Source organism: Pithys albifrons, chromosome 9 (genome assembly GCF_047495875.1).
Source record: "Pithys albifrons albifrons isolate INPA30051 chromosome 9, PitAlb_v1, whole genome shotgun sequence".
NCBI classification, from domain to species: Eukaryota; Metazoa; Chordata; class Aves; order Passeriformes; family Thamnophilidae; genus Pithys; species Pithys albifrons.
In genome coordinates this window covers 2,997,187-3,021,103 of record NC_092466.1, presented here as the reverse complement: position 1 = coordinate 3,021,103, position 23,917 = coordinate 2,997,187, and the positions used below count along the sequence as shown (strand labels likewise).

Below are 23,917 nucleotides of genomic sequence, written 5' to 3'. Positions count from 1 at the left end.
AATGATGGAAATGGTGGAAGAATGGAAGAAATGGGACTGTGGTGGAGCTCATCCTTTCAGATAATGATGGAAATGGTGGAAGAATGGAAGAAATGGGACTGTGGTGGAGCTCATCCTTTCAGATAATGATGGAAATGGTGGAAGAATGGAAGAAATGGGACTGTGGTGGAGCTCATCCTTTCAAACAGTGATAGAAATGGTGGAAGAATGGAAGAAATGGGACTGTGGTGGAACTCATCCTTTCAAACAGTGATAGGAGTTGGGGAAGAATGGAAGAAATGGGACTGTGGTGGAGCTCATCCTTTCAGATAATGATGGAAATGGTGGAAGAATGGAAGAAATGGGACTGTGGTGGAGCTCATCCTTTCAGATAATGATGGAAATGGTGGAAGAATGGAAGAAATGGGACTGTGGTGGAGCTCATCCTTTCAGATAATGATGGAAATGGTGGAAGAATGGAAGAAATGGGACTGTGGTGGAGCTCATCCTTTCAGATAATGATGGAAATGGTGGAAGAATGGAAGAAATGGGACTGTGGTGGAGCTCATCCTTTCAGATAATGATGGAAATGGTGGAAGAATGGAAGAAATGGGACTGTGGTGGAGCTCATCCTTTCAAACAGTGATAGAAATGGTGGAAGAATGGAAGAAATGGGACTGTGGTGGAACTCATCCTTTCAAACAGTGATAGGAGTTGGGGAAGAATGGAAGAAATGGGACTGTGGTGGAACTCATCCTTTCAAATAATGATAGAAATGGTGGAAGAAATGGGACTGTGGTGGAGCTCATCCTTTCAAATGATAGTTGTGTAAATATAAAACAAGTGGAACTGAGGTGGAACTCATCCTTTCAAATAGTGTGATAGAAGTTGTGTAAAGACAAAACAAGTGGAATTGTGGTGGGACTCATTCTTTCAAATAATGGTAGAAATTTTGTAAGAATGGAAGAAGTGGAACTGTGATCAAACTCATCCTTTCAAACAGTGATAGAAGGTGTGGGAAGATAAAACAGGTGGAATTGTGGTGAAACAGAAGCTTTCAAATAATGATAGAAGTGGAAAAATAAAAGTAGTGGAACTGTGGTGAACCTCATGCTTTAAAATAATTATAGAAGTTGTGTAAAAACAAAACAAGTGGGACTATGGTGAAAGTCATTCTTTGAAATAATAATGGAAGTGGGGGAAGAATAAACCAAGTGGGACTGTGGTGTTTTACACGGGGAAAGGTGGTTGTGTCTGTGTGTCACTGCTTGCCCCAGTCAGTGGGTTGGCTGTGCCCACTCCTCGTGCTTCCCCCCCCCCCCCCCCCCCGCTCCTCGTGCCCCCCCCCCGTGCCCCCCCCCCTCGTGCCCCCTCCCCCCCCCCCCCCCCCCGCTCCTCGTGCCCCCCCCCTCCCCCGCTCCTCGTGCCCCCCCCCCCCCCCCGCTCCTCGTGCCCCCCCCCCTCCCCCGCTCCTCGTGCCCCCCCCCCCCCGTCCTCGTGCCCCCCCCCCCGTCCTCGTGCCCCCCCCCCCCCGTCCTCGTGCCCCCCCCCCCGTCCTCGTGCCCCCCCCCCCGTCCTCGTGCCCCCCCCCCGTCCTCGTGCCCCCCCCCCCCGTCCTCGTGCCCCCCCCCCCCCGTCCTCGTGCCCCCCCCCCGTCCTCGTGCCCCCCCCCCCCCCGTCCTCGTGCCCCCCCCCCCCCCCCGTCCTCGTGCTGCCCCCCCCCGTCCTCGTGCTGCCCCCCCCGTCCTCGTGCTGCCCCCCCCCGTCCTCGTGCTGCCTCCCCCCCGTCCTCGTGCTGCCCCCCCCGTCCTCGTGCTGCCCCCCCCGTCCTCGTGCTGCCCCCCCCCGTCCTCGTGCTGCCCCCCCCCGTCCTCGTGCTGCCCCCCCCGTCCTCGTGCTGCCCCCCCCCCGTCCTCGTGCTGCCCCCCCCCCGTCCTCGTGCTGCCCCCCCCCGTCCTCGTGCTGCCCCCCCCCGTCCTCGTGCTGCCCCCCCCCCCGTCCTCGTGCTGCCCCCCCCCGTCCTCGTGCTGCCCCCCCCCCGTCCTCGTGCTGCCCCCCCCGTCCTCGTGCTGCCCCCCCCCCGTCCTCGTGCTGCCCCCCCCGTCCTCGTGCTGCCCCCCCCCGTCCTCGTGCTGCCCCCCCCGTCCTCGTGCTGCCCCCCCCCCCCGTCCTCGTGCTGCCCCCCCCCCCCCGTCCTCGTGCTGCCACCCCCCCCCCGTCCTCGTGCCCCTCCCTTCTCCTCGTGCCCCCCTCCTCGTGCTGCCACCCCCCCCCCCCCCCCGTGCCCGACTCCGTGTGCCCTGCCGTGCCCCTGCCGTGACCCTCCCGTGCCCTGTGCCCCGCTGTGACCCACCCCCCGTGCCCTGTGCCCCGCCGTGACCCGCCCCCCGTGCCCTGCTGTGCCCACAGGTGACGTTCGCAATGACATCTACGTCACGTTGGTCCAGGGAGACTTTGACAAGGGCAGCAAAACCACGGCCAAGAACGTGGAAGTGACAGTGTCTGTCTATGATGAAGATGGCAAGAGATTAGAGGTATTAAAGTATTCAATGTCTGGGGCTTTGATTTGATCCGTATCTGTTTGAGCCTTTTCTACATCTTCTTCTCCGTGTGTCACCTGAAGTCCCAAGTTTTATTTTCAGCCACCCTTTCTCCTTTGTCATAATTAAATACATCTTTCTACATCAGTGCTGTCCTTTGATATCAACTTCATGAGGAGCTTTGAGCAAGAGCCATTCTGCCTCATTCTCACCTACTCCACTGGTTTATTTTTTGTTGGTTTGAATGTAAAAGAGGAGTTTGAGACACAGGAACCCTTTCTCTTTTGTTTGTGTTTTGAAGAGTGTTATTTTTCCTGGTGCTGGTGATGAAGCCATCTCAGAGTACAAGTCAGTGATCTACTACCAAGTAAAGCAGCCTCGTTGGTTTGAGACTGTAAAGGTACATAAACTCTTCTGATAATTTCCTCTGTGTGTTCATGTGCATTAAATAGAGATTTCAGAGGGAAGCCTCGAGGAGCAAACCTGGGGAATTCAATGCTGGGGGCTTGTGTTTAGCAGGACAGAAGGAATAGCTCAGCTAAGGAAGGCTTTGACTTTTATTGCATACTGAATTTTATGCCATTCTTTGCTCAGCTGTTCTGGGACACTCCAACATCTCTTTAGTAGGAGGGGTTTGCTCTATTTCCATGAAGCTGCAAATTGAGATTAAAACACAATTGTCACAGTGTTGAGCCGGGTCCTGCCCTTTGGCCACCCCAAGCCCTGCAGCGCTCCAGGCTGGGCACAGAGTGGCTGGAGAGCAGCCAGGCAGAGGGACCTGGGGGGACTGAGGGACAGGAAGCTCAACAGGAGCCACCAGTGTGCCCAGGTGGCCAAGAAGGCCAAGGGGATCCTGTCCTGTATCAAAAATAGTGTGACCAGCAGGCCCAGGGCAGTGACCCTTCCCCTGGACTCTGCCTTGGGGAGGCCACACCTTGAGTGTTGTGTTCAGTTCTGGGCCCCTCAGTTGAGGCAAGAGATGGAGGGGCTGGAGCGGGGCCAGAGAAGAGCAACGAGGCTGGAGAAGGGACTGGATGTGGCACTGAGTGTCCTCTTAAACACCTCCAGGGATGGAGAATCCAACATGTCTTGATCCAACCCCACTGGGATCACCAGCCCAGGGCACAGAGTGCCCTGGGCTGGTGATCCCAGTGGGGTTGGATCAAGGGCTGGACTTGATGATCTCAGAGGTCTCTTCCAACCCAAGTGAGAAGAGCAACGAGGCTGGAGAAGGGACTGGAGCACAAGTGCTGTGGGGAGAGGCTGAGGGAGCTGGGGGTGTTCAGCCTGGAGAAGAGGAGGCTCAGAGGTGACCTCAGCACTGTCTGGAACTGCCTGAAGGGAAGTTGTGGCCAGGTGGGGGTTGGTCTCTTCTCCCAGGCACTCAGCAATAGGACAAGGGGGCACGATGGGCTCAAGCTCTGCCAGGGGAAATTGAAGTTGGAGAGCAGAAAAAAGTTCTTTGCAGAGAGAGTGCTCAGGGATTGGAATGGGCTGCCCAGAGAGGGGGTGGATTCCCCATCCCTGGAGGTTTTTCAGCTGAGCTTGGCCGTGGCACTGAGTGCCATGATCTGGTAAATGGACTAGAGTTGGACCAAGGGTTGGACTCGATGATGTTGGAGGTCTTTTCCAACCCAATCCATTCTATGATTCTATGATCACTGGTTTGGGATCTGGCTGATTAAGTTGGTCAGTTTGCTTGGGTTATAACCCTTGTCCCCAAGTGCAATTTTGGGTGATGTTGGCTCTGTGAAACACGTCCTGGCTGGCTGTGGGCACTGGGAGCAGGGTCTGTGTGCTGAGGGATTCCATCTGCTCCCCACCCCACCGAGTCCAAAGGGGCTTTTGGTGCATCCGTGGACAGAAAGTGTCTTCAGGGCAGTGGCACAAACCCAGATGTGCTGCTGGGCTTTGGAAACATCAGGTTCTTTGGAAGTGCCAGGTGTTTCTGGCAGGTGCCTGGCTGAGACTTTGGGCACTGTGCTGAGTGTTTGTCACCACGTGCAGGTCGCCATCCCCATCGAGGACGTGAACCGGAGCCACCTGAGGTTCACCTTCCGCCACCGCTCCTCGCAGGACTGTGAGTAACTCAACCTCTGCTTGGAGATCCTTGTCCTTGGCTAGTGCCAAAATCTCCTCCAACAGCCAGGTGTGCTGGTTTAAAGGTAAACCAGCAGGAGAAATGAAACCAACTCAGGAGAGATTATAAATCAGAATTACAATTTAATAAAAATATTGCAATAAATGCAATGACACAAAGAGAAATTGGGTTTAACCCCCAAGCCCAGCAGTCCAACCCAGCCCCCTGGGGCACAAACACAAGGGGGTTTGGTGGCCCCTGTGCTGAGCCCCACGTGGTGCCTTCGAGTCCAAAGGAAAAGGAAGGGACAAACCTGTTGGTGCAGATGATGGCACAGTCTGGGCCAGAGTGGTGGTCTCCTCCTGGCCAGGGGCTGCTCCTCCTCTGGATCCAATGAGTGGTTCCCCAAGTCCCCAAACCCCCAGATTGTCTCCCCTCAGGCTGGAGTGGGAGCCCCCAATGCCTCCCCCAGGGCAGGGAGTTCCACACTGGGGGATCTGACTCTGGCAGTCAGGGGGGATTTTTGGAATGGTTGCTGGCCCATGGGCAGAGCTGAGCCCTCAGGTGGGTGTGGAGGTGCCAAGGAGTCCCTGCAGGGCAGTTCTCCCAGCTCCTCTGCCAGGCTTCTTTCCCAGCCAGCTCCCAGCCTGAGGGCTCAGCTGTGCCCTGGGCAGCTGCTGCCAATGAGCCATTGGGAACAGTTGCTGGGCAATGGCCCAGAGGGTTTGAAATGCCCAGCTTTGGTCACACCCACACAGGGATAAACTGGTCCCACCTGCTGAACTGGGACACCGTGACATTCCCAATCTGTAACTCCTGCTGGAATTTTAGTGCAGGATTAAGTTTCTTGCCTGCTTCTTTTCTGCTTCTTTTTCCCTTTACATCTTCCTGTCCATTTTTTTTCTCCAAGTCAGATGAAAGGGAATAAAGGAATTTATGAAAGGGAATGCAAGGAATTTATTATTAGGTTGCTAATGGAATAAAGCTTTCCCTGGGATGAGCTCAGCTGGTTAAAACTTGGTTGTAATAACACCAAGGTCATGGGTTCAATCCCCTGTGTGGGCCATTGACTGAAGAGTTGGACTCGATGGTTCTTGTGGGTCCGTCCCAACTCAGAATAGTCTGGGATTTGGACTTGATGATCCTTGTGGGTCCCTCCCAGCTCAGAATAGTCTGGGATTCTGTGATTCAAATAATTCTTAGTAACTCAAAGGGTTGTGCTACTGTTTATCTTAGAGGTAGGGTGGGTAGGGAATAGTGAAAATATTTACCAGTGGGAATGTGAAAGAGTTTGCACTTGGCTTAACATTGGAAGTTAAAGACTTTAGGATTAAGGAACTTGATTAATAAAATATTTACTTAGTTTAGAGGATGATTCTTAGTAAGGAAAACAATGCCAGAAGTCAGTGTCATTAGTGTCAAAATTATGGTTGTGTGCTGTATATTAGTAGAGTCAGAAGTGTTTTTATGGCTGAAATAATTAGATTGGCCACTGTCTAAATATTGAAAAGAGGTTGTTCCTTGGGGCTGCAGGGCTTTCTCACAGGCTCCTGGGGCTGTCTCAAGGTGATTACACCAACTTTGTGATCTCTCTTTGCCCTCTTGCTTTGGTTTTATTTAACCTGTGACAACTGATTTGGAACCAGAGCAAACTGAACTCATTTCCTGAGGAACTTTGTTCACAGGAGAATCTTTGCTGTGGTCATCCATGTCTTTGAGATTTAGGGCTGCTGTCTGTAGAATTAATTAATTAATTAGGTGCTGATTTGTCTTTTCTTTTTTTTTTTAACAGCCAAAGATAAATCTGAGAAAATCTTTGCCCTGGCCTTTGTGAAGCTCATGAGATATGATGGGACAACTTTGAGAGATGGAGAACATGACCTTATAGTGTACAAGGTAGAGTTTTGTCTTTCCACTGCCTGACTTCTGGGGAAACACAGAAAAGTGTGTCCTGAGCTGTTCTGGAGATCAAACAACTAAATAGCAAGTGCTGTGCAGTTTGTGCATGTGGCAGATTGAAGGTTAGAACTTGAATGTGTTTTTCTGGGGAAGTTCTAATTTCCAAGGCACTTGTTACTGAGTCTTCTGTGGCTTGGGAAAAGTTCCTTCTGTAGCCCTTTAAATATCACATCTTGGCTCTAATCTCAGTGCTGAATTTCTGTTGCAAAGTCCCACTGGATGTCTCCAAACCTAAAAAAATCCAGGATAAATGTTAAAATTTTATGATTACCAAGGTTCTTGCCGGCTGTTTTCTCATGTTGTATTTCAAACATCTCTGTAGGCAGAAGCCAAGAAGCTGGAGGATGCCTCGACCTACCTGAGCCTGCCTTCCACCAAGATAGAACTGGAGGAAAAGGGCCACTCAGCCACAGGGAAGAGCATGCAGAACCTTGGGAGCTGCACCATCAGCAAAGACTCCTTCCAGATTTCTACTCTAGTTTGTTCAACAAAACTTACCCAGAATGGTGAGTTCGTGGAGTTGCTGAAGCTTCTGCTCCTCACAGGAGCACTTGGGTTCTGTTTCCTGCCTTATCCATCCCCTTTTTTCTCTGGGTGGATGGTGGTTGTTTATCCTGCATTAAATTCTGTGGGTGCAGACAAAGCATCTCCTGGGTTTGTGTGTCCCCCTCAGCCTTTTCTCTGCTTGGCTTTGTTGGGAAGCAGCACAGAGAGAGAGCAAACAGGAATTCCAAGTTCAATGGGCACAGGGGGATTGTTTGCCATGTGGTGAGACTTTTGGGCTGGAAACAGGCTCTGTGGTATCTCATAGAATCACAGAATGGATTGGGTTGGAAAAGACCTCTGAGATCATCCAGTCCAACCCTTGGGCCAACTCCAGTCCCTTTACCAGATCATGGCACTCAGGGCCATGGCCAAGCTCAGTTGAAAAACCTCCAGGGATGGGGAATCCACCCCCTCTCTGGGCAGCCCATTCCAATCCCTGAGCACTCTCTCTGCAAAGAAGTTTTTTCTGCTCTCCAACTTCAATTTCCCCTGGCAGAGCTTGAGCCCATCATGCCCCCTTGTCCTATTGCTGAGTGCCTGGGAGAAGAGACCAACCCCCACCTGGCCAGAACTTCCCTTCAGGCAGTTCCAGACAGTGCTGAGGTCACCTCTGAGCCTCCTCTTCTCCAGGCTGAACACCCCCAGCTCCCTCAGCCTCTCCCCACAGCACTTGTGCTCCAGTCCCTTCTCCAGCCTCGTTGCTCTTCTCACTTGGGTTGGAAGAGACCTCTGAGATCATCAAGTCCAACCCTTGATCCAACCCCACTGGGATCACTCTGGCACTCTGTGCCCTGGGCTGGTGATCACAGTGAGGTTGGATCAAGACATGTTGGATTCTCTGTCCCTGGAGGTGTTTCAGAGGACACTCAGTGCCACATCCAGTCCCTTCTCCAGCCTTGTTGCTCTTCTCTGGACCTGCTCCAGCCCAGAGAGGAGGTGGATTCCCCAAAGGTTTTTAACCTGAGCTTGGCCGTGGCACTGAGTGCCATGATCTGGTAAAGGGACTGGAGTTGGACCAAGGGTTGAACTTGATGATCTCGGAGGTCTTTTCCAACCCAAATCCATTCTATGATTCTGTGATTTCCCATGTGTGTCATTTCTGTGCCTGGTTGCCATGGAGTGCTCCTTGTTCTGGTGGCTGCTCCAGGAGTGTGGGTGGGTCCTGAGCTGGAGTGAGTCATGCCAGGGAACCAGGGAACAGGGAAGGGGTTGTGGTGACTCAGGAGAGGGGATGGATCAGCTGGGAGCTGGGCTTGGCGTGGGGGTGGCTGGTGATGTTGGCACATTGCTGAGTTCCCCCGTGCCCAGGGGGAATGTGCCCACTCTGGTGCAGCTCGGGAGGCAACTGGGAGTTTATTGCATTGGCACAGGGCACGTGTTTCACATTCAGGGCACAGCAGAGCACTGCAGTGTGCCAGGCTTGCACCTGAGAGGGTGCTGAGCAGCAAACTGAGAGATGCTTTTAGGATTTCAGAGCCAAACATGGGATTGTATCAAACAGCAGCACATTGAGGGGGGTGTGGAATGCAGGGATTGAGCTTTTTGTCATAACTGGGTGGTTTTCCCCCCTAGTGCTTGTTAGTAATTAAAGTATTTCACAGTGATCAATATATTGATGTTGCTTTCACAGAACTGGTGTTAAAATCAAGACTGAGCTTCGTTTTCAGGCTTAATTTACATATAGTTTGTTGTGAAGGACTGAGCTTTATTTAACGTTGCTGTTAATTGTGTTGTCTGTGAAACTTTTTCTCCAAGTTGCCAAAGTCTTTTCTCTTTCTTCAGAACATTATGGCATCGATAAACAAGATCACCACCTGGCCTTAAGCAGTTTAGAAAGGGAACAAACCAAAAACTCATCATTAAATTCCTCCCTCAAATACCAGTTTTCATCTGAAAATTGGCACTGCTCTTCACATGATAATTTCTGAAGCTGATTTTAAGTTTTCTATAGTTATTGTTTAAAATTCTTCCTTTAAGTTTGCTAAAAATAAGGCAGTAAAACTCCATGATTATCCTCATTTACCAAAATGTTCAGCCAAAAGACATTTTTCTCCTTTTGGTCATCTATTATAGTTCTTTCTTCCTCTGGCTGAGGCAAGATGAGCGTGGGGGGGTTGGGGCTGGGTTTAACCTAACCTGCTGGGCTGGGTTTAACCTAACTCACTGGGCTGGGTATAACCTAACCTGCTGGGCTGGCTTTAACCTAACTCACTGGGCTGGGTTTAACCTAACCAGCTGGGCTGGGTTTAACCTAACCCGCTGAGCTGGGTTTAACTTAACTCACTGGGCTGGGTTTAACCTGCTGAGTTTGACTCACTGACCTGGGTTTAACCAACCCACTGGGCTGGGTTTAACCTGCTGAGTTTAACCCGCTGGGCTCGGTTTAACCAACCCACTGGGCTGGGTTTAACCTGCTGAGTTTAACCTGCTGGACTGGGTTTAACCTGCTGAGTTTAACCCGCTGGGCTGGGTTTAACCAACCCACTGGGCTGGGTTTAACCTGCTGAGTTTAACCCGCTGGGCTGAGTTTAACTAACCCACTGGGCTGGGTTTAACCTGCTGAGTTTAACCCGCTGGGCTGGGTTTAACCTGCTGAGTTTGACTCACTGACCTGGGTTTAACTAATGTGCTGGGCTGGGTTTAACCTGCTGAGTTTGACTCACTGACCTGGGTTTAACTAATGTGCTGGGCTGGGTTTAACCTGCTGAGTTTGACTCACTGACCTGGGTTTAACTGGTCGCTGGGCTGGGTTTAACACACTGGGCTGGGTTTAACCCGCTGCGCTGGGTTTAACTGGCTGGATTTAATCAACCCTCTGGGCTGGATTTAACCCGCTGGGCTGGATTTAACCTGCTGAGTTTAACCCGCTGGACTGGGTTTAACCTGCTGAGTTTAACCCGCTGGACTGGGTTTAACCTGCTGAGTTTAACCCGCTGGGCTGGATTTAACCCGCTGGGCTGGGTTTAACCCGCTGGGCTGGGTATAACCTGCTGAGTTTAACCTGGTGATTTTAACCCACTGGGCTGGGTTTAACCCGCTGGGCTGGGTTTAACCTACTGGCCCCAGGGTGGGTGATGACCTTTCCCGCTGTGCTGCTGCTTTCAGGCCATCCCCAGCTGTGAGTTCCCCATGAATTTTCCCTAAAGGAAACTTGCAAATGCCTCACAGAGTTCCCTTCTTCATTCCCTGATTTCCCAGGGAATCCTGGAATGCCACCCTGTCAACAATGCAGGATTTGGGGGTGAGACCATTGGCACGGTGTGCCCTGTACCCTGGGTGGCATCGCTTGGGGGCAGCCCAGCAGTTTGGGACTCTGCGAGATGCTCATCCCTGAATTAATTTCCTTTCCAACTCTCTGCCTCGTGCCTTATTTCCCTTTCAGCTCCTGCAGTGAGAGCAAAGGAGCTGGAAACATTCAGTGCTGGGGGAGTCACTGCCCTGTGGATACGACTGTGTTGGTGGCTGACTAATTTCATTTTGGCATCTTTCTCTAAACACACAACTGTTGTGTACAACAAGTGAAACCCCAGCGAGCAGACTCCCTTGGCCTAGATTTCCATGCTGATATTTCAAAACCTGGCTGCTTTTCTGAGAGCCTTTCACAGCTCTGTCATGGTAGAAGGATTGGACAAGTTTTCTGCAGTGTCAGAGAGTGCCAGAAATATGTTGTTGTCCAGTGAGAAAGGCTGAGCTAAGGAAGTAAAACTCTTTGTCCTGGGTGTTGGTTGTGGGGAGTGAGGGAAGGGAAATATCCTGCATAATAAAATTGGGTTTCTTGTTCCCAGTTGATCTCCTGGGACTTCTGAAGTGGAGATCCAACACGAACCTGCTGCAGCAGAACCTGAAGCAGCTCATGAAAGTGGATGGTGGTGAAGTGGTGAAGGTAAAAGTTCATTTCTTTAAAAATAAATTTGCTATCAGAATTTTCCCAGATCCTGTATTTTGGGGTATTTATATTTTTTCTTTTGTTCCCCACACTCCCTCCTTGGCCTGACTTGCACATGGAATTGTCCCCAGACATCTCAGCCTGCAGGAGGTGCTGCCCCTCTCCCTGCCCTCACAGGGCATTGCAGATGCTGAGGGCTGATAAAACACACACAAAATGCTCATTTCTGAGAAATTAGGTTGGGTTTTTTTAGCACTTTGGTCAAGTTTTCTATGCAGATAAATGAAGGTAAAGTTGTTTTTCTGTGCAAGATCAGAGCATCTCACAAGCCTTACGTGGTGCTATTAAATGTATTTTTAATATGTGGGTGTGCAGTGCAATCCCACTGTGTGTTGCTGTTACTTTTTTGTTTTTTAAATACTTCTGGAGATATTTGGCTGAGTGTGCTGGTTTAAAGGTGAGCCAGCAGGGGAAATGAACTCACCACGAGAGAGATTATAAGTCAGAGCTAAAATTTAATAATAATATTACACTAAAAACACTGACACGAAAGGGAAATTGCTTTCAACTCACAAAACCCCAGCAGTATAACCCAGTGTCCTGGGGCACAAACCCAAGGGGGTTTGTTTGCCCTTGTGCTGAGACCCCTGTGGTTCCCCCAAGTCCAGAGCAAAAGGAAAAGAAAAACCTGTTGGTGCAGGCGAGGGCTGTGGTCTGGGTGAGAGCGGGGATCTCCTCCTGTCGAGGTCCTGCTGCTCCTCTGGATCCGACGAGAAGTTCCCAAGGTCTTCTTACCCACCACTTATGTGCCCTCAGGGAGCACCCAGTCCCTCCCCCTGGGCGGGGACTCACACAATGGGTGATTAACTCTGGGAGCCAGGGGGTGTTGAACTGTTGATGGCCCATTGGCAGCTCCGCCCCCCTCAGGCTGAGTGTGAAGGTGCCAATGGCTCCCTGAGCAGCTGCTGCTAATGGCCCATTGTCCTTGGGGAATGAATAGAGGGGGTAGAATACACAGCTTTGATCACCCCCACACAGGGTTAGCTGGTCCCTCCTGCTGAACTGGGACACTGAGTCAAGTTATTGAGATTTGCCAAGGCCACTGAGTGTTTGTAGAGCCCTACAGAAAGGCAGATTTAGCTGTGGGAAAGGGGAGGCTGGGACTTCATTGAATGGGTTGTAATAAATCAAGGCTAAAAGAGTGTCAAAAGATGTATTGGGGACAGGTGACCCTTCAGTGTTGTTTCCTTACACCAGTGGGTTTTTATTTGGGTCACAGAAGCACAAGGAGTGTCAGCTTGAAGTGACTTCAGCCATGTGGGAATGTTTAATGTTGTTCCATCACCATTTTTATCCCTTTTTAGAGGCCCTCTGTGCACCTCACCCCTCTGTTACAGAATCTTTGTGCAGCCTTCTCTGTTGCAGCATCGAGTTTGTAACTGTTCCTTTCTATTCCCCCAGTTCTTTTTGTCCTTCAGGTTTTCAAATGCATGGTACAGTCTGTATATATTAAAGTATTGATGTGATAAAACATATTCATATTTTCTGTTAGGCTGCTTCTTAAAAGTCCCAGTAAAAGGCCTTTGCCTACTGGTGTTCATTTATTGCTAAGTAGAGATCAGCCAAGATACCCATTCTGTGATTTGCAGCTTCCCCACACTCTGGGAACAGTCAATGTTATCTCCCTTTCCCAGAGGTTTCAGCTCCATTTGTGCAGAGACTCTTTAGAATATGAGAATGTAAAGTAATAGTGTAGAAATTATTCCTGCCACCTGAGAAATGTTGTCCTGCCACTCCACACAGCACAGGCAGCTCTTCTGTGCTCTCCTTGCTGGCACCTCAAGTCCTTGGGAGCAGCTTTAAAACTTGAACTCTGCTGGTGAAAGTCAGTGTGTAGGACAAGAGGGCACGGCTTGAGCTCTGCCAGGGGAGGAGGTGTAGGTTGGATATCAGGAAGAAATTCTTTGCAGAGAGAGAGAGCTCAGGGATTGGAATGGGCTGCCCAGAGAGGGGGTGGATTCCCCATCCCTGGAGGTGTTTGAGACTGGATGTGGCAGTGCCATGATCTGGTGATCAAAGTGGGGTTGGATCAAGGGTTGGACTTGATGATCTCAGAGGTCTTTTCCAATCCAATGGATGTGGCACTGAGTGAGAATCCAACACATCTTGATCCAACCCCACTGTGATCACCAGCCCAGGGCACTCTGTGATCACAGTGGGGTTGGATCAAGGGTTGGACTTGATGATCTCAGAGGTCTTTTCCAATCCAATGGATGTGGGACTGAGTGAGAATCCAACACATCTTGATCCAACCCCACTGTGATCACCAGCCCAGGGCACTCTGTGATCACAGTGGGGTTGGATCAAGGGTTGGACTTGATGATCTCAGAGGTCTTTTCCAATCCAATGGATGTGGCACTGAGTGAGAATCCAACACATCTTGATCCAACCCCACTGTGATCACCAGCCCAGGGCACTCTGTGATCACAGTGGGGTTGGATCAAGGGTTGGACTTGATGATCTCAGAGGTCTTTTCCAATCCAATGGATGTGGGACTGAGTGAGAATCCACCACATCTTGATCCAACCCCACTGTGATCACCAGCCCAGGGCACTCTGTGATCACAGTGGGGTTGGATCAAGGGTTGGACTTGATGATCTCAGAGGTCTTTTCCAATCCAATGGATGTGGCACTGAGTGAGAATCCAACACATCTTGATCCAACCCCACTGTGATCACCAGCCCAGGGCACTCTGTGATCACAGTGGGTTGGATCAAGGGTTGGACTTGATGATCTCAGAGGTCTTTTCCAATCCAATGGATGTGGCACTGAGCGAGAATCCAACACATCTTGATCCAACCCCACTGTGATCACCAGCCCAGGGCACAGAGTGCCCTGGGCTGGTGATCACAGTGGGGTTGGATCAAGGGTTGGACTTGATGATCTCAGAGTTCTCTTCCAACCCAGCTGGTTCTATGATTCTGTTCTATGATTCTGTGATGCCTGAATGTGAACTGAAGATCAGCCATGCCAGAGCCTTCAGTCCCTCTTTGGTTCCAGTGGCACTCAGAGTGTGGGACCTGAGAGTGCAACTTCTCTTCAGACTTCTCCTGCTGAGGCTCCAAGCTGTGCTTTGCTCTTTCCTTCCTGTCAGTTGGTTAAATCACAGAGTCATTTAGAATTCCACAATTATTTAGATTGGGAGAAACCTCCAAGATCACTTAGTTCAGCCTTTAGAATATTGAGTCCAACTTTGAATGTGCTTTAATTGCACATCTGTAATGGAGCAAACAGCACTGTCAGAAGGTGATAGAGGTTTTTTTTCCTCTAAATCATGTAGTGAAATTATGTCCTGGATCTCCCCCAGGACTGAAGCCTAAAATCAACTGCAAGAATTTGGGCTTTTCTGGATTTTCATCCACATGGGTTGGTAGCACAAACTGGTTCAGTGTTCACTTGTTGTGAAATTCAGCTGCTGAATGGAGGTTGAATCCTGGCATGTGTTTGTAGATTTAGTAGATCAGGTGAATTGTGTTTGATGCAGGAGATCCACTGCACAGATGACCATTTTCAGGGGTGGGAGCCAGGCTGGTTTTCCATCTCTCCCACAGGGTGTATAATCCATCTGTGTTGCTGCAATCTCAGGAATTGATTCCCTTCTGCCTGTTGAGATGTTCTTCCCCAGCTACACCTTGTCAAGTCTACAGAGCTGAAACCATTTTTGCTTCATTTTAATTCCCTCTGAGGGTGGGCAGACCCTGGCACAGGTGCCCAGAGAAGCTGTGGCTGCCCCATCCCTGGGAGTGTCCCAGGCCAGGCTGGACAGGGCTTGGAGCATCCTGGGCTGGTGGGAGGTGTCCTTGCCCATGGCAGGGGTGGCACTGGGTGGGCTTTGGGGTCCCTTCCAACCCAAACAATTCCAGGATTCCATGTGCTGGTTTATATTGGGTTTTGGGAAGGAATTCCTGGCTGGGAGGGTGGGCAGGCCCTGGCACAGGTGCCCAGAGAAGCTGTGGCTGCCCCATCCCTGGGAGTGTCCCAGGCCAGGTTGGACAGGGCTTGGAGCAGCCTGGGCTGGTGGGAGGTGTCCCTGCCCATGGCAGGGGTGGCACTGGGTGGGCTTTGAGGTCCCTTACAACCCAAACAATTCCAGGATTCCATGTGCTGGTTTATAACAGATTTTGGGAAGGAATTCCTGGCTGGGAGGGTGGGCAGGCCCTGGCACAGGTGCCCAGAGCAGCTGTGGCTGCCCCAGCCCTGGGAGTGTCCCAGACCAGGCTGGACAGGGCTTGGAGCACCCTGGGCTGGTGGGAGGTGTCCCTGCCCATGGCAGGGGTGGCACTGGGTGGGATTTAATGTCTCTTCCAACCCAAACTAAGATTCCCTGATTTTTAAACCAATCCACTGCTCTGGAACCATCCTCAGGATGACACAGGGTTTCAATCCATCTTGCCTATAAACTGCTTTAAAAACCATTGGGTTGGTCAACTGTGTGGTGGCAGTGCAGAGGAGGGAAGGGGACCCTCCAGCAGCTGTTTGCCCACCACAAACCCCTCCCAGCCCTGATTATTGGGGATGAGATGAGCCTTAAGGTCCCTTCCAACCCAACCCAGTGTGTGATTCCCTGGAGCCAGATGTGCTGGAACAATCCTTCTTTCTCAGCCAACACTAACCCAACCTGAGCCCACCATCCATCCTTCCTGTGCCCTGGGACAGCCTTGTTGTGTCAGCTGGAGGAACAAAGCACAGAACCCTGTGCTGGTACCACTGCTGAGTGTTTCTGGGCTGTGTGTGGGTTGTGGCTGGCACTGGGAGGACATCCTGGCATCATCACAGAGCTTGAGTGGATCCCCTGGCACTGCCCTGCTTACCCTCCACAGCTGAGGGTGCTGAAGACCTTCCTCTGTATTTTGAGGTTGTGTGCTCTGCTTCCCTCTCCTGCATGTGTGATCCCTGTGGAATTGTGGCTCTGAGCAGGAGCTGGCTGGGAATGTTGCACTGCTCAGCTCCAAAGCTGCTCAGAATAACTGGATTTATTGGCATGAGCCTCAGTTGCTTCTCTGGTTTGTGCTGGGAAACATGAACTTCTCAGCAGTGCATGATCCTGGAAATAGGTTTCTTTTATCCATTATAATACATTAAACTCCTTGTTCAGCTTTACCAAGTGTGAGTTCTGACTTTTTTTCCTCCTGTTTGACCAATAATGTGTGTGCAGATAATCAACCTCACTAAAAAATAATCTGCTGAGAAGAAAAACGTGAACTTTTCCTTTTTGCAGCTAATTTCAATCTTAGATTTGCTTCCATCCGTGCAAACCTGTGTGAAACCTGAAGCTGATTTTCCCTTTAAAATATGATGAACTTTGTGTTTGTTTGTAGTTTCTTCAGGACACACTGGATGCACTTTTTAACATCATGATGGAGAATTCAGAGAGCGACACCTTTGACACTTTAGTGTTTGATGCTTTGGTGAGTTTGCCTTGGGGATGGACTGAAATGGGGAATAAATGAGGCAATCATGGGGTGAAGCACAGAATAAAGTTTACTGATGAACCAGAACTGTTAATTATTATTTAATTGAAATATTTTATTTGTAGATTCAGTTGAACTTGATCCAAAGGGCTGGATTACATCATGTCATGCTCCCAGAAAATAAGGGAGGAATCAAATCCAGTCTTGGGACAGAAACAGAAAGTTTCTGCTTAGAACAGAAAACTTGGGTATGAGCAAGGAGTTTGCAGAGGAAAAATTAATATTAATATATTGGGAGGATAATCAAAAGCCACAGGTTGTGTGTTTAATGTGTCCTCTCTGAAAAGAAAGGGGAATAATGGGCAAACCAATTTGTATTTATTTCTTTGATTTTTTAGAATAATGCAATAATGATGCTGTTTTTTCAGGTTTTCATCATTGGACTGATTGCTGACAGAAAATTCCAGCACTTTAACCCTGTTTTGGAAACCTACATTAAGAAACATTTCAGTGCCACCTTGGCCTACACGTGAGTTTGTAAATCTGCTTTTCCTCCCGTGCCTTGGCTCGTTTTTCCAGATAATTCCAGTTAGGAACTGAGTTGTGTGGGTTAGTTGGGAAATGTGCCCATGGAGGGTGGAAAGTTCCTGAAGGAAACTGGAGCTTTGTGTGTTTGTTTCTTGAAATGATGGTGCTGAAACTTTGAGTCCTCTTGGTTGTGGTAACGAAAAATGGGATGATTTGAGTTTTTCAGGAATGGTTTTGTAAGGAAAATACCAGCAATTCTCTGTCATGCTTGAGAGAGACATCATGGTCAGTTGAGATGCTTCAAATGTAGGTGGTTTGATGCATTAAATTGGTGTTTTGCCCTGGGATTATCTGCCAGTTTGGGGAGGAAGCAGCAGAGAACAAAGAAAACAAAGGTCCATTTTTTTTGTTGTCTTAAGCATTTTTGGACAAAAAATTGGGATCTTTGCTGCTGCTTTAGACTGTTAATATAGGAGGAAAAAATATTTGAAGGATGTCCTTGCAGTGTTGGGGGGAAAGCAAATCCAACCAGGAAATTTGGGGGGCACTTTGTTGTAGAGTCTCTATGAAGAACCCAGAAAATGTTTGAAGGTTCTGATTTAAAATTGTGAAGAATTATGGACTCCTGAGATCACAGAATATGCTGAGTTGGACCCACAATATGCTGAAGGAACCCACAAGGTTCATCAAGTCCAGCTCCTGGCCCAGCACAGGACACCCCAGCACTGATAGAATCATCCAGGGTAGGAAGAGCTCCAAGATCAAGTCCAACCTTAAACTCCTGCCCAAGTTTGCTGGAGTAAAGAGAGGCTGAATTGACAATATCCAAGTGAATACTTGGAATTCTTGGGCAGTTCTCTCCTATTCCACCACATCCCCAGACAGCCAGATTTGTCTCCTGTTGGTGGAGTGTGATGTTGTGCCTGTGTCCCCCTCCTGTGGATGTTGGATCATGCAGTGGAGCTGGGATGATTTCAAAAGGAATTGCTTGTAGTTCCATTAAAATCCTGCTTTATATTCATTGCAAGGGAGGCAGCAGAAATGGGATTATTTTGAGAATTGTTTCACTTTGGAGTTTGATGGGCTTCAAAATGAGGGAGAAGAGAATTTCCAACTGGTTATATACATTTTTGAGAAAAAAAAAAATCACAAGTTCCAGCCCAATATCTGTGGGAAAACTTTATGAAAGGGAAGCCTTGTTGAGTGAAGGATTTATGTGTGTTAATAATAATTTATGTGTGTTGATTCTGACAGTGTGTTTGTGCTTTTTGTTATTTTGATTATTATTAGGAGGTGCATCTGTATAACAGCCTAAGTCTGAATAGCCCTAAAAATCTGAACATCCCTAAGAATCTGAACATCCCTAAGAATCTGAATGTCCCTGAATAGCAGAAAATAAGGCTCATGTTTATGTTGTGGGATCATTCTGTGCCTTTTCTCTCAAGAACAGCTTGTGGCAAAACCAAGAACATCACGAGTTCATTAGTTGCATAATTAATTCTGTAGCTTTGTGGACACCTAAATTGTCCTTAAACCTTTCAAAGCCCAAACTCCTTTGGCCACCCCAATCCCTGCAGCGCTCCAGGCTGGGCACAGAGTGGCTGGAGAGCAGCCAGGCAGAGGGACCTGGGGGGACTGAGGGACAGGAAGCTCAACAGGAGCCACCAGTGTGCCCAGGTGGCCAAGAAGGCCAAGGGGATCCTGGCCTGGATCCAAACTAGCGTGGCCAGCAGGCCCAGGGCAGTGACCCTTCCCCTGGACTCTGCCTTGGGGAGGCCACACCTTGAGTGTTGTGTTCAGTTCTGGGCCCCTCAGTTGAGGCAAGAGATTGAGGGGCTGGAGCGGGGCCAGAGAAGAGCAACAAGGCTGGAGAAGGGACTGGAGCACAAGTGCTGTGGGGAGAGGCTGAGGGAGCTGGGGGTGTTCAGCCTGGAGAAGAGGAGGCTCAGAGGTGACCTCAGCACTGTCTGGAACTGCCTGAAGGGAAGTTCTGCCCAGGTGGGGGTTGGTCTCTTCTCCCAGGCACTCAGCAATAGGACAAGGGGGCACGATGGGCTCAAGCTCTGCCAGGGGAAATTGAAGTTGGAGAGCAGAAAGAAATTCTTTGCAGAGAGAGTGCTCAGGCATTGGAATGGGCTGCCCAGAGAGGGGGTGGATTCCCCATCCCTGGAGGTTTTTCATCTGAGCTTGGCCGTGGCACTGAGTGCCATGATCTGGTAAAGGGACTGGAGTTGGACCAAGGGTTGGACTTGATGATCTCAGAGGTCTTTTCCAACCCAATCCATTCTGTGATTCCTCTGTGTGGCCATGGTTGTAACTTGATGTGGGTTTGTGTTTAACCAGCAAACTGACCAAGGTGTTGAGGACATACGTGGACAGTGCAGAGAAAAGTGGCATCACTGACCAGCTCTTCAAGGCCATGAAGGCCCTGGAGTACATTTTCAAGTTCATAGTCCGCTCCAGGATCCTGTTCAATCAGTAAGTACAGCACATTTCAACCCCTCCTGCACTCCCATGACTCAAAAATCATCCAGGTTTTGTAATGCCACAGTTCAAGTTGCTCAGAAATGTCTGAAATGGTAAGAACTTCTCTCAAGAGAAGGTTTTTCTCAGGTTTCCTTAACAGAGATGTGTATTTTAAGCATCAGGGAACTGGTAAAATGATAATTTAGGTCTCAGGGAATAAAGCTTGTCATTATTTGGGGAAACTTCTGTTACTCTTTTGTGTTTTATACACAAAGTATTAAAGAAGTTGTAAAGCAAGTTGGTGATATACTCAGCCTCTCTTAGACTGAATCCTTTTACTACTTGTTAGCAGTGGTAACAACCTTATTACAAGGGATTTATGTAGAGCTCTTGAGTTACCATCTCCAGCAACCTCCCTCTAATTTCCAGATTGTAATTTATTTCTGGAGTCCTGCTGTGAGATTCATAAAATACTGAATGGCACTTCCAGTGTTGCAGCTCCTACAAATCACTTTAAAACAGGAAAAAAAAAAATAATTACCTCTTGCAGCAGATGAGATTTACAGACAATATGACCCCGAGGAAGTGGCCGTGGGGTTTCCTGGAGGAAGACAGTAATTCACAGCTCTTTAATGTTGGGAAGACACAGCTCTCAACGCCCAGGGATTAATCAGCAGAATTAGTGAGTGCTGGAGGACCCAGGGCTTTGTTCTGCTGCAGGATTTAACTCCTTGCCTGGGTTATTTGCTGAAATATCTCTGCTGTCCTGTGGAAAAGTCACAAAGAACCAGCTGGACCTTTGAGTGAAAAATATGGTATATTTGTAGCTTTAGAATGGGCTGAGGGGCTGGATCTAGGGGGCATTTTAGCAGTGGAATTGCAGGCAGGTTTGGGCTCTGGACAAACACACTTGTTCATGCAGTTACATCCTGGTGGCACAGCTGTTTGTTCAGCAGATCAAGGTTTATAAAGGCAAAATGGTACAGGTGACCTTTGGAAATATCTTTATTTGATTTCCTCAGTAATGATCCCACTGGTTGTGGTGTATTTACAGCAGTCTTAAAATCCTGAAGGCAGTGCTGGAAGGGGCAGTTTGGTGTAATCCTGGTTCTCTCCCAGCTGCAGTTTTTGGGCACTCTCAGTATATTTATTAATGTTATGAACTGACAGCAGAAATTTCTGACTACCTTGTTTATTGTTATTACAACTTGCTGTTTGAAAGGCAGAGCTTTTTTGTGTGAAGCACTTTGATTTATTGGACTGTCAGGTTTAGTTAGTCTTTCTGTTGGTATTAACTTCCCCTCTCTAATCTCTTCAGGGGGTCACTGAAATCCATTATTGAAATTGGGAGTTAACAAGTTATTTGTCCTGCATAACCCCCAGTTTGAGCCTAAAAGGGGAATAGAAGTTTGCACAGCAAAACAACACCATTTAGTGGGATTTTTTTTTATTTCTGTAGCATTTATTTCCTCTGTGTGCTGGTTAAAGAGCCTGTTTTTATACCTGGGGCTCCCCAAGGTTTCTGAGCACAGCATGGAAAATGAGACACAGGAGTTTGGGTGGAAATCAGCAAGAAGGTTCTGACCTCTGGGTTTAAACTTAGGAAAGCCCTTTCCTGCTGTAGGGTGTGATCCATCCTGATGGAGGTTGAGGTGGGATGTTGGGAAGGAATTCCTGGCTGGGAGGGTGGGCAGGCCCTGGCACAGGTGCCCAGAGAAGCTGTGGCTGCCCCATCCCTGGGAGTGTCCCAGGCCAGGTTGGACAGGGCTTGGAGCAGCCTGGGCTGGTGGGAGGTGTCCCTGCCATGGCAGGGGGTGGAATTAGGTGATCTTTAAGGTCCCTTCCAACCCAAACCCTCCTGGGATTCACTGTGATGGGATTACAGAGATTTTAATTACAAATTCTTGCAGGTGCTCAATAAAATTCTCAAAGGGCTTTTATTTGGCTTTACTTGGCCCAACTTTCATGGGAAGGACCTCAATGCAAACACCAACACACAACCTGGTCTTGTCTAAATGCAAACTCTTTGTTTAGTGAAGAAATCTGTAGAAATTCTGGAAAGAATGAGTCTCAAAAATGATATTTGAACAGATGTAACAAAAAAAAGTATTTCCATTGTGGCTGAATTATGAAACCCAATTCTCTTTCAGACTGTATGAAAACAAGGGAGAAGAAGCATTCAGGGAGTCTCTGCTGCAGCTCTTTAAGTCCATCAACGAGATGATGAGCAGCAACTCTGACCAGACTGTCATAGTGAAGGTTTGTACTTCCCATATCTCCAGCATGGCTTTCTTTGGCATCCTGAGGCACAGCTGAGGAATTTCTGCTGGTGTTTGTGCCCCAAAGCTGCTCTGCCCCCAAACCTGGGTCATACTTGGTGCTTCTCATGAAGGCGGCGGCCGGTCACCAGTGGTGTCCCCAGGGGTCTGTGTTGGGTCCAGTCCTGTTTAACATCTTTAGTGATGATTTAGATGAGGGGATTGAGTCCATCAGCAGCAAATTTGCTGATGACACCAAGCTGGGAGGGAGTGTCGACCTGCTGGAAGGCAGGAGGGCTCTGCAGAGGGATCTGGAGAGACTGGAGGGATGGGCTGATTGCAGTGGGATGAAGTTCACCAAGGCCAAGTGCAGGTCCTGCCCTTTGGCCACCCCAAGCCCTGCAGTGCTCCAGGCTGGGCACAGAGTGGCTGGAGAGCAGCCAGGCAGAGGGACCTGGGGGGACTGAGGGACAGGAAGCTCAACAGGAGCCACCAGTGTGCCCAGGTGGCCAAGAAGGCCAAGGGGATCCTGGCCTGGATCCAAAGTAGCGTGGCCAGCAGGCCCAGGGCAGTGACCCTTCCCCTGGACTCTGCCTTGGGGAGGCCACACCTTGAGTGTTGTGTTCAGTTCTGGGCCCCTCAGTTGAGGAAAGAGATTGAGGGGCTGGAGCGGGGCCAGAGAAGAGCAACGAGGCTGGAGAAGGGACTGGATGTGGCTCTGAGTGTCCTCTTAAACACCTCCAGGGACAGAGAATCCAACATGTCTTGATCCAACCCCGCTGTGATCACCAGCCCAGGGCACTCTGTGCACTCTGTGCCCTGGGCTGGTGATCACAGTGGGGTTGGATCAAGGGTTGGACTTGATGATCTCAGAGGTCTCTTCCAACCCAAGTGAGAAGAGCAACGAGGCTGGAGAAGGGACTGGAGCACAAGTGCTGTGGGGAGAGGCTGAGGGAGCTGGGGGTGTTCAGCCTGGAGAAGAGGAGGCTCAGAGGTGACCTCAGCACTGTCTGGAACTGCCTGAAGGGAAGTTGTGGCCAGGTGGGGGTTGGTCTCTTCTCCCAGGCACTCAGCAATAGGACAAGGGGGCACGATGGGCTCAAGCTCTGCCAGGGGAAATTGAAGTTGGAGATGAGAAAAAAGTTCTTTGCAGAGAGAGTGCTCAGGGATTGGAATGGGCTGCCCAGAGAGGGGGTGGATTCCCCATCCCTGGAGGTTTTTCAACTGAGCTTGGCCGTGGCACTGAGTGCCATGATCTGGTAAAGGGACTGGAGTTGGACCAAGGGTTGGACTCGATGATCTTGGAGGTCTTTTCCAACCCAATCCATTCTATGATTCTCTGATACTTGGTGCTTCTCATGAAGGGTTTGGGGACTGGATAAGGAATGTGCTTCCAAGGAGTTTATAGGATCCTACAATCATTTAGATTGGAAAAGACATTCTAAGATTGTTTAGCCCAACCTTTAATTGCTGCAAATAGTTGACTTTTCTTTTTAAAAGAGAACTGAGTTAAGGGTCAAATGACATTTGACCTGCCTTGATGTTAAGACTGTACAGGTTATTTTGAAAGCATTACCTTTAAGATGCTGATGAGAACACAGATCCTCATATTTATATGGACATATTTATATCTGAGGCTGTTCCAGAGCAGCAGTTCAGTCTCTTAGGCCCAATATGGAACATCAGGAGTGAGTCAGACTGCAAAGCTCAGCCCTCACCCCTGTTCTTGTGTCCCTTGAAAACAGCAGCTCCTTTCAGGGGCATTGCCTGGCTCATGGAATTGGGAATGAGCTCTCTGACCTCAGATGGGTGTTGCCATCAAAGAGCAGCAGCAGATCTTTGTATCCAGAGGAGTCTGAATACAACAGTTAGTGGCTGTTTTTCATCCTGGAAAAGTACAGTGTGTCATTGATGAGCCACACCTTGAACTTCTCCACGTGGCTCCAAATGGAATTTACAGAAAGATTAAACTCCTGACCCAGCTGTGCTGGATCAGTTGAAAGAGGATCAAGGGCCTGAGATTTGGGGTGGAATCTGGGGAGAGTTTGACTCCTCCTGCTCAGGTGTGCAGGGGTTGAAAAGAGAGACAGTGGGGAAGTTCTGTGCCAGTGCCAGAGGCCCCTGCTGAAGGAGCTGGGAGAAGTGGAGCAGAACTCTGGGGTCAGAGACACAGCTTTGTAGCTGGGCTGGGGCTCCAATGCCAT

General features: G+C 49.4%; 1 protein-coding gene across 2 annotated transcripts in view; it reads left to right on the top strand.

The window, feature by feature from the left end:
• DOCK1 (dedicator of cytokinesis 1) overlaps positions 1-23,917 on the top strand; it is a 359,613-nt gene that overhangs the window by 56,830 nt on the left and 278,866 nt on the right. For both annotated transcript variants that reach the window (XM_071564200.1, XM_071564199.1), the window contains exons 14-23: positions 2,389-2,513; positions 2,821-2,919; positions 4,527-4,599; positions 6,392-6,495; positions 6,881-7,064; positions 10,890-10,987; positions 16,369-16,458; positions 16,890-16,990; positions 19,333-19,467; positions 21,606-21,714. In XM_071564200.1, the coding sequence (XP_071420301.1) occupies positions 2,389-2,513; positions 2,821-2,919; positions 4,527-4,599; positions 6,392-6,495; positions 6,881-7,064; positions 10,890-10,987; positions 16,369-16,458; positions 16,890-16,990; positions 19,333-19,467; positions 21,606-21,714 (1,118 nt within the window). The remainder of the gene's footprint in view (positions 1-2,388; positions 2,514-2,820; positions 2,920-4,526; positions 4,600-6,391; positions 6,496-6,880; positions 7,065-10,889; positions 10,988-16,368; positions 16,459-16,889; positions 16,991-19,332; positions 19,468-21,605; positions 21,715-23,917) is intronic.